Source organism: Euprymna scolopes, chromosome 6, assembly GCF_053919585.1.
Source record: "Euprymna scolopes isolate OS-2025 chromosome 6, ASM5391958v1, whole genome shotgun sequence".
Classification (NCBI taxonomy): Eukaryota; Metazoa; Mollusca; class Cephalopoda; order Sepiida; family Sepiolidae; genus Euprymna; species Euprymna scolopes.
Window position 1 is genome coordinate 138,846,856 of NC_136487.1, and position 15,592 is coordinate 138,862,447.

Below are 15,592 nucleotides of genomic sequence, written 5' to 3' on the forward strand. Positions count from 1 at the left end.
TAAACACGGATTCCATGAATAGAGCTTCCTCCCTAGAACTGCCCGCCTGTGAAACTTTGTTTCCAGCTGACTACAATATCATTATCCATTATTTTGTATTATTAGTATTATTTGGACTATTATTTATTTATTTTTTTTTTTAATAATAGTATTATTTGGACTATTATTTATTTATTTTTTTTTTTAATAATAGTATTATTTGGACTATTATTTATTTATTTTTTTTTAATAATAGTATTATTTGGACTATTATTTATTTATTTTTTAATAAATTCAGGTCCGTTCTTGTTTTTTAATGTGATGTTTGTATATTTTTGAGATTAGAACAATTCTCCAAACAAATAATACAAAAAAATAATTATCAATCCTCATCTCGAAAATATACAAACATAAAAAAAACTGGAATGGATCTGGATTTATTAAAAGGAAATAGACTTGGTGCTATTTGCATTTTGAATTTCTAACAGCTATGTTCATTAGAGAAGTAAAAATCCAGACATTTTTCATCATTCCCCAATAACATCCAGTGTAAATGTACCTGAAGATGGTCAGAGGTTACATCGGCCGAAATGTTGTGGAAAAAACAAAACAACCAAAATGAGAATAATAGTTAAAACAATCTAAATAATACAAAAAACAAAAAATTATTGTATTATTATTATACTATCAGCATTTACTTACTTGCTATAACTTTGCAATTTAATTCCTTTTCACTACTTGAAATCATTGAAACAAAACTAGTCAATAAGAAAAAAAAAAAACTCTCCATTCTATTTTAATAATAATAATAATAATAATAATAAGGGAATATTTTTGTGTCTTTATTAAAGATGAAAGAAATTCTTTCCTTTCTTTTTTAGTATTAGATATTGAGATTAAGCCTTTCCTTCTTTGCTCATGAATTTTCAATTTGCATCCATGATTATTCTTTCCTTTCTTTTTTATTATTATCAGTTATTGAAGTGACGGACACACATTGTACGTTCACATTTATTATATAGATTATTTTCATTTTTTCGTCCTTGTCTCATGTTGAGGTTAGACGTTTTCATAAATGATTTCCAATGTTTCCGGTTTGTTGCCATTGTGCTTGTGTCACCTACAAGGATGAAGTCTTTATCAGTTAACCCTGTTTATATTTTAAGTGGATGACCACGTGGCTTTGGGCCATGAACATCAATTTGGGATACATTTTGGAGCATCATTTATGCTTACTGATGGTAGGTGATGTGGCTCTACCAGTTGAAATGTTGTATGATGTAATTTCTTATAACTACCTTTGCGTTTAGGCTGTCAATTTTCGCTATCCGATGCACTACAGCCAGGATCATGTGATTTTGATCTTCCATTGTCAACGTCTTGCAGCCACACACGATTACAGGTCGGAGATGTGTGTTCACTGCTTTTCTCTCATATAATGGGATCTTTGCATTTTGTATTGGTATTAACAGACTGTTTGAAGATACTGGTTTCCTGATCTAAAATGCACCAAACATTGAAGTTATTGTTTTTTTTCCTTTTCCCTTTGCAAAACTCAATAATGTTCTGCAAAAGAACATTTTTCCTCTAAAAGGCAACCAACATGGCTGGATTTGGCATTAAATAACCTTTTCAGGTTATTTAATGCCAAAATATAAAACAACCAAACTAAGCACCATAAATAAATATTTGGAGATGTATAATGAATTTGAAGCATAATACTTTTACCAAAATTACTGGATTTGGCATTAAATAACCCCAAAAGGATTTATATGCTGTAAAACGAATCCCCAAACTGAACCGATTCTTGCATTCTGTAAAATAGTCAACAGCTGCCTGAAGATTCTCCACACGGTGTGTATATGTCATTTTATATTCATGTAAGTTTGTTCACTGAATTGTGTTGCCAAGGTAACCAAGCGGCTAGACAAAAAAAATATGCTATCAAAAAAAGAAAAAATCATATTCGTAGCAACAGTAGATCGAATAGAGCAGCAAATGAATCAATTCAACTAAAATCAGAAATGTGTCAAGAATCTTGCAACTTTTGCCAAAACAATAAACTACATTCAATAAAACCCTCCTTTAGAAAATGAGAGCTAGAAGCCAGAAAACGTAGAGAATAGGTGACAGTGTCTTGATTGTATATTGATAACAATGTTGGACTACTCATCCATCTTGAATCAGGAGCAAGCACCTAATTGCTTAGCTTTTCATACAAAATACAGTCAAAATCATCTCGATAGAATGTAGTAAAAGAAATGTCATTGTTTCTTTACATTTATTTCCAGATCAACAAGTGTTTGCTGCCCTTATCCAAGATGCTGGACTCGGATCATCATCACAATTGTCATCAGATAAGAACAAAGTGAAAGCATAATACCACTTGTAATTGTCCATATTTTATCTATAGAGTAGAATTCTCTTCCTCAGCTACTACATTGATCCTGGTTCAAAGGCCGGGTAGTCTAAAAAATTTGTCTCTATTTTGTTGAATACATTTTCTTTTGTTATGAATCTTTTTTTCCTTCTTTTTTTTTTTTTTTTGAATAGGCTGAAAGAGTTGCTAAGAACACGATTAATAGAATGTGGATGGAGAGATCAACTGAAAGCCCATTGCAAAGGTAAAGCATTTTTTGTTGAATTCATTCAAACACTATTTAATAAACATGTTGATTATTAGCATTAAAAAAGAATTTATAACTTTACACGGTAGACTTTAATAGTATGGCTACATTAAAAGAGATGAAAGAGTTTTGGGTTAGATTTTTTTTTTTTTTACATGGTAATCACTACCTATCAAGGCCTGGAGGCCACTCAGGGATAACGGTTATTGCGTGTACAGTATCAATGGGATAATATCATAGTAATCGAGATCTGATAAAGTGTCTTACTTAAGAGGGCGGTTTATCAGGAATTTGTTTATGTTGGACTTGAAGACATCCAAGTTGTAGTCAGGTAGGAAACAGGCAAATGGAAGAGAGTTCCATAGGCGTGCAGTTCTAAGAAAGAAGCTTTGTTCATGGAATCTACATTTTGATTTAGGGACAGATAAAGAGTGAGGAAAATTATTGACAGTGGTTTCAGCTAGACGGGTGTTTTTCGTGAAAGATTGGCGAGGGGGGACCAGAGATTGGAGCTCAGACGAGCACTTGCCATGGAAATAATGATAAAATAGAGACAGACTCGCAATGTCTCTTCTGTGGGAGAGAGGTTGCAGGGTAGAGAAAAGGGCATCCCCCACCAAGCTACAATGTCTATTTTGTACTCTGTCAAGGGAGGATAGGCTGTTTTTAGCAGCTCCTGCCCAGATGTGGTAGCAGTACTCCATCCTTGGATGTACTTGGCTTTTATATAGATAGAGAATTTCATCAGCAGTGAGATATCTACTGGAGCGGTAGAAGGATCTCACCATTTTTCCAGCGACCTGTGCAACAGATTTGATGTACGTGTTCTATTTCAGATCAGGAGTAAAGGTCAATCCCAGAAGCTTATCAAAACATGGAGCCTCCCCTAGACGAGAGCCATCCATTTCAATTGATACCAGACGGGGATCGGAGCATTGATGATGTAAAGATAGAAGCTTGGTTTTAGATGCATTAAAAGTAACTAACTGCCTCTTACCCCATTATACCATGCGCTCAAGATCAGAGGAGAGAGAATCAGAGAGAACTTTGTCATTTATGGCCTTTGATGTGTTGCCATAGATGGTCATGTCATCAGCATAGATGTCAACGAATGATTTAAGTATGTGTTTTCGGAAATCATTGATGTAGATCAGGAAGAGAGTTGGGCCCAGGATGGATCCCTGAGGGACACCAGCATTAATACTGTGGGCTTCTGATTTCTGCCTATCAACCACTACTCTTATGAGCTTATCAGAGAGAAATGATTTTAATAATTGAGAAAACATTTCCAGTTATACTGTTGCTGGAAATCTTGTGAAGTAGACCTTTATGTCATGCCTTATCGAAGGCAATTGATATGTCAAGAGCAATTGCTCTAGAAAGGAAGCCTTTGTTGTGAGATTCATTATAATTGGAATGCCATCAGGGCCAGTTGCTTTACTGGAATTAAGGTTCTTGATTTGCTTGGTGACATCATGCACAAATATTTGTATGTTGCATAGCGTGTTGTCTGTTATAGGAGGAAATACGGGGAGTTTATGGCCTTGGTTGCATGGGGTAGAATTTGCTGCAAAGTCCTTGGCAAATAGTTTGGCTTTATCTGATGTTGACGAGATGACCTCAGGTCCATTGATGATAGTTGGTATAGAATGCACACTTCTGTTCAGGATCCTGTTTGCTATTTGCCAAAACTGGTGGGAACCAAGCCGCTGCTCAGCTACTTTGGATTTAACGGACTGAGCATATAGCTCTCTTGCATTTTTTATTACTCTTTTACAGTCGTTGCTGGCAGTCCTGAAAGCAGCTTTAGTCTCAGTACATCTATTACATTGGTAGCTATGGAAAAAGTGATTTCTGTGTGTGATGGCAGCAGCACATTCTGGGGAGAACTATGGCTGTCTGTTATGTTTTTGTTGGTATGAATCGGTCTATACCTATAATTAACCATTCGGTCAGGTCTGATACTATAGAGGACACATCCTTTTTAAACATGGAATGCAGAGGTAGATCAGATATAAATGTATGGAAGCTATCCCAGTCAGCCATAGAGTATCGATATACTGTACGGTGGAAAGGTACGTCTGAAGACTTATTACATTTCATTTTTATCTTAACTGATACAACTGAGTGGTCGGAAGATCCCAGAGGAGAGAGAACAGAATATAAACATAGCTCAGGGGAAGTTGTGAGAAAAAGGTCTAGAAGGCTTGCATACTGACCCGTAGTATCGGGCACATGGGTGGGTTCGTGAACAACCTGAGTGAGGTCGTAGGCAATGGAGAAATCATGACAGAACCTCCCCTCATCTGTCTTGTTTGAGTGGGTCAGCCATTCCACATTGTGGACATTGAAGTCACCACAGATGTGAATGTTAGCTGAAGGATGAGCAGACAGGATGTTGTCAATTTTCTCAGATATACTCTTAAAAATAGTAACTCCACTGTTGTGGGGGCGATAGAGGGCAAATATAAATGCAGTGGTGTAAGCAAGTGCAACCCGGAAGCACATATAAGGTAAATTAGGGTCTTCTCTGGAGATATCCCTACCACACGAAAAGCCATCTTTAATGTAGGCACATAATTCCATGCCCATGGCGATCTTGGGGATCAGATTTAGATGTTAAGTTAGAGTATTCATTAATTATGAACTCATCTAGGGAAGTGATCGGCCCTATGCCAGTTTTGCTTAGGAACAATATGTCTCCTGCAATTGGGTTTCAACCACTGGAAGGTTGGAACGTAGATCCCTGATGTTGGAAAAGGAGACATGGTAGTAGGGGTCTTCGTTGAGTGATGGGGTTTTAGGTTTATTCGTGTATTTTTTCTGGAGATGTTTCATGTTGAGGTTTTGGGATTTGTGGAACAGGTCAACAGACTTGGTTAAAGCATAAGGATAGAGAGGAAAAGTAAGAGAAAAAGACAGGAAATTTTTTATTTTTTTTGTAGCACATGATAAGGTAAAGCCGTAACAATTACCCACTAGTATGGCATCGAGAGACCCCACCAGAAACTACTGCATGGTCCAGAATCCATTCACCAAGTGGCAATACAGCAGCCCCAGTGCTTTGTACCTGCTGATAGGACAGCTTCCTTAGTGGTTAATCCACGGTTCGGGTCCCTGACTATCAGACAGCCTCCTTAGTGGTTAATCCAAGGTTCGGGTCCCTGACTATCAGACGGATAACATCAGTCCAGATGAAACATTTACCTCCAGCACCCTTACTAGTGACATGGCCACAAGGATAGACATAGAAGCAGAAAATTTCCAATTTAGGATGATATTTGAAGATAGTCTCCCCTCCCATATTAATGCGTAAATTTGCAATGTAAGACACAGAAATTACATATCAGATATGATTAATAATAATAAAAACAATTTAACTTTTATATAAGTAGACATTTCTTCCTTGTTATGTTGCTGGCGGAAAAAGGAACTAACCCTGAAATGGCTTCGTTCACATTTAAACTTGTAAGTCGTACTATGTCAACGACTTCTAAGAATTATATACTAAAAAAGCAGGAGGAGGACTAGCTAATCCTAGCATGCATTTTTTTTCCCTTTACGTTTCCCGAGGTTTCTGAATGATGTTTAAACTTAAGGAATTACGTACAGATACAATAATGCTGAAATAAATACATTAAATAATAATAATAATAATAATAATAATAATAATAATAAAAACAGTTTAACCTAGACATAAGTAGACATTTCCTCCTTATGTTGAACAGTTGAGGTAGCAGGGTCTGTTAACTGGGAAAGGTTAAAGAAAACATGGCAGAAAGTGATAAAAATGGGCTTGAGAGATAAATTAGAAACTCATCAGAAGTAGGTTACTTTGGAAGTTAATTTCTTAGAGCTGTCCAACACATGCCAGCATATAAAATGGATGTTGAACGGATGATAACAAATATTTAAAATATAATGACTGGAAGATATCACATAAACTTCACTAATTTTTTCTACTGCTTTCATTCCAAGGCAACACTGGTTACTTCTTTTAGTATCATATATGGTACTTTTATAACTGGTGATCTATGTCGGCCTGAATATTTATTCCAAAGTTTTTTTTTTTGTTGAAATCCCTCCAGACAAAGCATAAAGCCACTTGATGTAAGGAGCTAAAAAAGAAAATACTTCAAGTTCAAAAACTAGCCAATAATAAATGTTAGATAGAGTTCAACTCAGAAAGCATCAATTCTTCCTCCTTTGTTAGAAACCTCGCTCACGAAATGTGAGGATTAAAGGAAAAAATTTGCAAAGCAGCCTGGAAATAGCTGGTCCATCAGTGCAATGACATTAAATTGAACGACTTGTTTTTCTTTGACTTAGGTTTGGGTTAATTATCCCTGCTGTGTTAAAAATGGTTTTAATAAACTTTCTTCAAATCAATTAATGACTTCACTGCATTTTTAAAAACATTTTTTTGGGAGGAAGTTTGTTTTTTAACTCTAACCCAACTCTAAAAATTATTTAGCTCCTACCAAAATAGTGCATTTCTTTTTGGAATTTTTGTGATTTGTATATTTTTTTCCATATTAAAAAACAAAAATAAAGAAAAATCTTTATGATGTACATACCTGTGATGAAATAAAAATATTGTACCCAAAAAATCACATAAATTGATCAAGTAATTTTATTTTTAAATAACTCAAACGTTATCCTTAAACTACAAGCTGAAAATATTTTGGAGAAATAAGGGAGATAATTCCAAATAGATTTCAGAAAGACATTCTTAACATGGGCATTGGAAAAACTCCAATTTGCTTAAAAATAGTTTTCTTTATCAAGATAAAACTACTTGATCAATTTACGTGATTTTTGTTTTATGTACAGTATTTTCTTTCTATCATGGGTATGGATGTCATAAATTTTTCTTTATTTTTGTTTTGTCATCGGGGAGAATTTTGAACAAGGTCATTTTTTTTTTTTTTTTTGTCGAAATACGATTAATTCTTTGGGAAGTTGAACAATTGCTGTCACCGATGTTTATGTTTTAGCATTGTCTGCCTATTTACAATTTTTTGTTCTTGTCCAGAATTCATCTTATATTAAAAAACAAAAATAAAAAATAATCTGTATGATATGTTATGTATCTGTGATAAAACGGAAATATCATATTTCATGTAAATTGATCAAGTAGTTTTATTTTTATAAAGAAAACCATTTTTAAACAATTAATGGAAATTCTTAGGCATTACAACATAAATCTAGCAGGTATGATTATTGCTGAGTTACCTTCCTTGTCTTTTGAAATTTTTCCAAATGGCAGGCAAGACAATCACTTCTCTGATACTCACAAAATTTGATTTTCTTATTTAAAAATAAAACTGCTCGACCAATTTATGTGATTTTTGGAATATATTTTTGCTTTGTCATGGGTACATATATCATACAGATATTTTTTCATTTGTTCATATAAGGAGAATTCAGGAAAGTAACAAGTAACTTGTTTTCTTTTGTGACTTTCAAATCCAGAAACTTCAGTTATTTCCATTTTGTTTCCTAAATTGCAATCAGAAAGGTTCAAATTGATATGTACCCCCGTATCAGAAATAAGAATTCTCCATTTTTTTAGTTGAATTCAGAAAGGCAGAATTTTTTTTTTTTTTTTTTTTTTTTTTTTTAGAAAAAAAAAAATGAGAAAAAACGCATTTCACTTAAATCTTTTTTTTTTTTTTTTTTTTTTTTTTTTGCAGTCAATGCTTTCTGTATGAAAAAAAATATTGTAGATTAACACTGTTTGATAACTCACTTCCCAACTCACAAAATAAAAAACAAGATTCTACTCTTTTAGGAAATTAAACTAAAAAACTTAGCAGAAAAAAACCCCAACAATCTTGGAATTTAAAATGAGAAATCCGCTTTATACATGAATTTAATGTAAAATGATCCCCTATTTCTGGGCCATTCTAATATTTTCAGGCAATTAAACATTTTTTGCAAAATAAATTGTGAATTTTTTTGTGTTGGCAAATATATTTTTTTCGCCAATCACCAATGGTTTTACAATGTTATTTGTTTTGAAGACATGCTAGTTGAACTTGGGCTTAGTAATAGTTAAGGGTTTTGGGGATTTGTCACTTGAACTTAGGTTTAATTGTAGAGTAAAGGAAGTTTTTTTTCAGGGGCTGGGCTTGCCATCCAGACTTAGGGTTACTAGTGAAATTTTATTGTTGAGGGGTTGTACTATTTAAACCTAATTGTTTGTATTTTTTACTAATTTTCCAACATGATCTTCCCCTTTATTAATTTATTTATTGCGGACTATTATTCTCATCTTTATTAGTTGTTGTTTCACAACGTTTTGGCCAACTATTCCTCTGGCCTTCGTCAGGTGGTAACCGCGACGGATAGGAACTCCGAATCTCCTAAGTGCATTCTCAGCAATTACTGCCATCCATAGTTGTTGTCGTCTCACCACGTTTTTGGCCAAGTAAGCCTCTAGCTGGCTGTGGGGAGGATTGAAACCGCTATCTTCAGACAATTCTCAACTGGAACCATAGAAATTCAACGTCTCTATCCACTGCGCCACGGGCCCCAAAGAGCCATCAAGGTTGGATTTTTTGGTCCTATAAATTCACATTTATTTATTATCTGATCTTCCGTGGTCGAGTTCGTACTGAATGGTATGTTATTTAATTGGAATTCAGTATTGAGATGAGTATTATTTATTATTAATTTATTTATTGCGGACTATTATCTAGTTAGGGGATTCAGAGTTCCTATCCCATCATGGTTACCACCTGACGAAGGCCAGAGGAATAGTTGGCTGAAACGTCGTGAAACAGCAACTAAGAAAGATGAGGATAAGTCTGCAATAAATACATTAATGATCGTCCCCCTCCTTACAAAATGCATAAAATTTATCTCCCATAGCAAAAATTATTTTTTGGTTAATCACACTAAAAATCTAGAATAACCTGAAAATTAGGGATCATTTTATGTTAAATTTCTTGCATGCAAAGGGATGATGACTCTAAGCTGGGAAATTGAAGGTGAGCATAGCCCCCCCCCCCCAAGTAGAGGAATTGATCTTGATTTCAGATTTTTTTGTTTATGAACACTTAAATACTTACCATATATATATATATATATATATATATATATATATACTAGGTACTAAGTACTCTGCATATTTACTTATTTTCTCTTTAGTATTTTGACGATTTTGGGTTGACATTTTCTAATAAAATCAGCCAAAATTGCAATTATGTTGAAATGAAGTTTAATTTGAAAGCAAAAATTAATTTGTTTTTTGTTTTTCTCCTGTTCTTACTTGAAGATATTGTAAAGAAAAAGGGTCTTGAATGCGTGACTGTCGATGACTTAGTTACTCAAATTACACCTAAAGGCAGAGGTGAGTTTTTTATTTTTTTTATTTGTGCATTTTATCTTTGTTTCTTTTAATCTGCATTAGTCTACAGCATGATCTGAAAATACCCCCCCCCCTCCTACTCCTGGAATCTTTCACTATAATAAAAAACCAATGTGTATTTGTATACAAATATAACTGCATTCGATCACACAAAAGTTAGTGAGTAAAAAGAAAGCCTTTTCATAACCTTGCAGAAGGAAAACAACTATAATGGCAATGACTGCATAAAAACGTGGGAAAATGTTGCATGAGCATATGCTTCAGAGAAGAAGAATCACCACTTGAAAATGGTTTCGGCAAATGTTAGAAAAAGGCTATTTTGCTATTTGCTTGTTTATTTCCCATCACTTTATATGACTAACTTCTCCAAAATTCCACAAATTGAATCTTCTACTCTATTTAAAAAAACCAATGTGTATTCATTTGTATATAAATATAAATACGTCCCATCAAAGTTAGTAATGAAGGATGCTAAGAGACCTCATTCTGGAATACGGTATCATCGATACTAATGTAGATCTGATTTTAGATAAGTTTTTCACTCTAATGGTTAGTCAGTGTCTCCACAGACACTTACAGGAGATATACCTTTATTTTTGTTTCAATGGAAAAAACGCAGCATTTTCTTTCCATGTTTATGCTCGGTTAAACAGCCCGCCAGAGGAGCTTCATTCTGTTCATCTTTAAAGTCTTTATGGGCAAACATTCCGACAACATGTGGATGCAATATCTTCTTTTTATATGCTTTGCTGCATTTTGCTATTTTTGGGGCCAATGAAATTGATAGTAAAATGAAAAATGATTGAATTTAAAAGAAGTGTTTTTTGATACAATTACTATCTAAAAATAGGTTGTCGTCAACAACAGTAACTTTTTAATCAAATATTTATAAATAAAACTTTTAATTTGAACCAAACTACTATTTTTCTATGATATTGAAACAGAGAGAAGTGTGTTGACCAATGACAATGAATGAATATAGAGAGTGGGAGAAATGTAGTGTGACAGGATGGTGGAATGAGGAAGTTGAGAAATGTATCAAAGAAAAGTGGAAATAAAGGAGTCAGTTCCTAAAAAAGGTTTAGTGAATAAGGATGTGTATCTGTAGACGGAGGTGGAAGCAAAAAACGAGCGGTGTATACAATCAAAGAAGAGGCTGAGAAAGTCAAGTTTTTAGATATGTGATAAGAAAAAATGAAATATAATTAAAGAAATAGCAAAGACAAATATGAATATTGTTGAAGAGAAGTGCATTCGAAATGACAATGAAATATTAGTAACAAATGAACAGGACAAGAAGGATACTTGGAAATGCTACTATGAGGAATTGTTGAATATCGAGGTTTTATGGAACCATGAAAATGTAGAAGTTGTAGAAGCATTATTTTCCTAGGTATAAGAATTGAGAAAGAATGGATGATAGTTATTGGGTTTGTAGGTATAGAACAGTTGAGGTATCCGGTTCAGTTTACAGGGACAGGCCAAGGAAAACAAGGGTAGACTTGAAAGAGAGATAAATAATGATCTGGATGGAGATAGGTTAACTTGAAAGTCAATTTAAGTTGTCCAACCTACATTAGCATGTAAAATGGATGTTAAACCAAATATAATGAGAGAGAGGTGTGTTCAAAAATTAATGTGACTAAGGAAAGATGGTGAAGAAGTTTTAAAAGAAAGATGTTGCCTCACCTCCCCTTTTTTGTTACTCTGCTACTCCAAATTAAAATATGACAGATTCACTGAACGTTATATAAAAATAAATAAAACTAAGAATATTTTATTTTTATTTTTAATTTTTTTTTTTTAAATGATCTGCTTTTTTAATTGCAGCCCTTGTTCCGGATGATGTGAAACGTGAACTTCTACAGAGGATCCGGACATTCCTTTCCCAACAATGAACCACAAATCAAAGTTGGAGAAAAAGTGATGACCTTTGCTAGTAAAACTGATCAACATCTTGTCAATCTTGATTATTCTGGAACATTCCACAAGGACAGAACAAGTCAAAAGAACTTTGAACCACTTTGTGTTTAGCTTTTTTTTTTCTTTTCATCCTGTCGTAACAAGACTTGGAAGAAAAACAAAAACAAATTTTATATATATATATATATATATATATATATATATATGACTCATATCAACGTAAAATCCAACAGAATGTAGAAAAAATAAATGTAAAATGGACAACTTAAAAATATAGAAGACATTCAAATCAAAAACATATGTTTTTAACTAATATTTTGTTCCTTTATTCATTTTGGTAAAGCAATGAACTATTAGTAAAATATGTTTTTAATTTTAATCTGTTTTCTATGTTCCATTTATTTTTTCTTAACATATGCATCAGTAGAGATAAGAATAAGATAAGGTAAAAAAAAAAAACCCCAAAAAACTGAGAAAACACCGAATCATGTTTTTTAGATTAAATATTTTGTTTCAGTTATAACACTTTATCTACATCCATTACTTTCTACAATTATCTTTTTTTCCTGACGTCTTTTTCTCTCTTTTCCCTTTCTCCCTTTCACATCCCCTCTTCAAATGTCTTCCTTACTTTCTCTTTTCATCAACAAGTCTTTATGTACTCTTTTCCTCTACACACACGTGCGCGCTACTTTATATGAATAGAGATAAGGTTATAATAAAGGAACAGACTAAATAAAATTGGAGAAAATTAACTCAGAATCATTCTTTTGATTTGATATTTCGTTGCAGTTGTCAAAACTGAAACGATGGTTTACACTTTACTGCTCTCTTTCTAATAACACTATGATTATTTTTTTTTTTATTGCTTGAAGACATGATAATTGTCTGTGATAAGTTATGACGTTTTGTTCACATGCATTACTTTCTCTAAATATGCTGTTCTATCTTTCTTTTTTCTTTTCCCTACGCTCCTTTCTCTCTTTCTTCTCTAAACGTCTTCCTTACTTCCCTTTTTTCATTCACATGTCTATATGCACCCCTCTTCCTCTGCACACATACTATTCCAACCAAACATCTTTTACACATGCATAATGTACTACCTCTTCCGAATCTCACTTCCCTTCCACCCTAACACATCCTTTCACTTTACCCACCCACCTCATAGGCTTTTTCTCTCTTACACCACCATTTTAAACTTTTTGTATATTTGAGCTCATTCTATTCGATGAATGCTATTTCTGACAAAGTTTCTAAGTGAAAAATGAAATATCGAATTAATGGAAACATTTTCCTGTTCTAGTTTGTTCCTTATTACCTTTCTATACTTACAAATTCTGTTGGGTATTTGTTCTTTTAATAAACTTTCACATATCCATATCTGTCTGTCTCTCTCTCTCACATACAGACACATGATTTGGAGAAGCCATAGCCTTCCCCGTCTGGGCAGTATTCTTTATTGTATTTTCCATATCCATTCTTCTAATCAAGATATTTTAATCCAAATTACAAATTTATTTTGCATACAAACTTCTAACATTATGGGATAGGATCCACACGCTTTCACACACACACACACACGCACACACATATGTACACTCCTTAAATTCTCTAAGAATATAATGACAAAATTATATTTTAATATTTTTTAATTGGCTGACATAAAGGAGCACAATAAAGTATATAAAAAAATATTCAGCTCTTTTACAATAAAAAAAAAAATAAGTTATGCTCCTTTTTGGCAACTAAATAAAACGATATTGTCATGCTATGTTTATCAGTTTGAATGTAAAATGCAACAAATCCAACTTCTATGAGACAATGAAAAGATGAAGGTTTCAAATTTAGAATTAACCGTAAAAACTTAAATTTTGTTCTCGTAATCTTTCAGCAGATGAATGGGATTCTTTATTTATTCCACGCACAGATTCCAGAGTACAGCAAGACACACCTGAAGAAGGTTGGAAGCTATATTAGGCAAAACGTTGTGAGAATGATATCCCAGATAAAAACAGTAGTCCAGATGAGGCAAATAATACTAATTATCAATCCTCATCTAGAATAAGAAAGGTTGACATGCATATAACAAGTAAAAAAAAAATAGTTTAACCTGGAAAGTATACAATTGAGAACACAGAATAAGGTAATAAATGGTTGTTTTCACTTTAAAAGAAAAGGTGCTGTTTAAATGAGCTTAGGCCAGTTCATCTTGTGGGAGTGGTCAACCAGTCCACAACAAATTGAAAGCGAGATAATTAGGCAGCTATCATGTTATAAAGAGTTATTTTGGAATGCAGTAGAATGATTAAATACAAAACTTTTCATAGCTGGAACCTAACAATTTTAATAATAATGGTCTTTATCTCATTTTACATTCAAACTATATATCTTTAAGGAAGGTGGTGTTTGATCAACACTGCTGGTGAGCCATGATTTAATATACTGTTTTGTCTTTAAATTACCGAAATGGTGTTTTATGATAAACAACTGATGATCCCTAAAATTTTAGGACTATTGTGAATTCGAGAAAGCAAGTTGATTCAGTGATTGTAGGAGATTAAATGACTTACTAACAAAACAATTTTCCAATGAAGGACTAAAAAAAAAACTAAAAAAAATTTTTTTTTTAATTTCAATACCAAAACCAAGGAATATTTTAATAAGTATTTTGTATGATTAAGTTATATAGGAAAATAACCTTAGGAAAACAAACATTAAATCAGTTTTAGTATATATATGTATATTAGATATTTTAAGATGTAAAAAACAATCAAAAGTTATAGTCTGTTGACTTAGAATGAGTATTTTATACTAAATTGATGGTTGAATACAGTTTTGCATTAAATATTAATCCCGAACTGTGCATCGATCAGATACCCTAATATTTAGTTGCTGCACCTTATCATTACAAAGGTCTATACAAAATTTCAGCCGGATTGGCTCAGTAACTTCTGAGATAAAGTGAAACTTATATACTAATCCTTATTAATCCCTTACTCTGCATTGATCGGATACCATAATACTTAGTTTGCTGCACCTTATCATAAAGGTCTATACAAAATTTCAGCCAGATCAGCTCGGTAGTTTCCGGGGGAAAAAGTGGAATGGACAGATAGACAAAGAAATATAATGTAGATGACAATACTAATATGACTTACCAATGCTATTGCATTTTTTTTTCTTAAATCATCCCTATCGTTAGGAGTGCATGAATAAACTCCTGAATGATGCACTTTTGGTACTCCATGAAGCTGCAGAAAAGAGTTAAGATAAACACCATTTGTTATAAAGCTCTAAGGATATTGAGCTCTTTGTCTACTGTCTTGAATTGGGTTGGTTCTAATTTTTAGGTTTAAATCATAGCATTTTCATGAACAACTAACATTAATAATAATTTTTATGATAACATTATAAACGGGCGCCAATCAGTTGTCAGTTCAAGTCGCACACACTGAGTCATAAAATCCTGACAGTTTTTAATCTTAAATTATTTTAAAAACGCGTGTAGGACTTAATGATTACTATTGTACATAGATATTATCTCTCTCTCCTCTCTTCCCTATTAGTTGGCTTTTTAAGCATCAGTTGTTTTGTGATGTGTAAGTCAGCTGACTTCTGATTTCCAATTTGAAGCAAAAAAAAAAAAAATCAATGTATAATTATGAATAAACTAGCTGTATCTACCCAA

The 15,592-nt window shown here is 33.1% G+C and overlaps 1 protein-coding gene across 1 annotated transcript in view; it reads left to right on the plus strand.

Annotated features, from left to right (window-relative positions):
• The window catches only part of LOC145277991 (transcription and mRNA export factor ENY2-like), a 33,828-nt gene extending 18,236 nt beyond the window's left edge, over nucleotides 1-15,592 (plus strand). Inside the window, exons 3-5 of the mRNA XM_080130134.1 lie at nucleotides 2,533-2,603; nucleotides 9,889-9,963; nucleotides 11,812-15,592. Of these exons, the coding sequence (XP_079986260.1) occupies nucleotides 2,533-2,603; nucleotides 9,889-9,963; nucleotides 11,812-11,879 (214 nt within the window). The 3' untranslated portion in view covers nucleotides 11,880-15,592. The remainder of the gene's footprint in view (nucleotides 1-2,532; nucleotides 2,604-9,888; nucleotides 9,964-11,811) is intronic.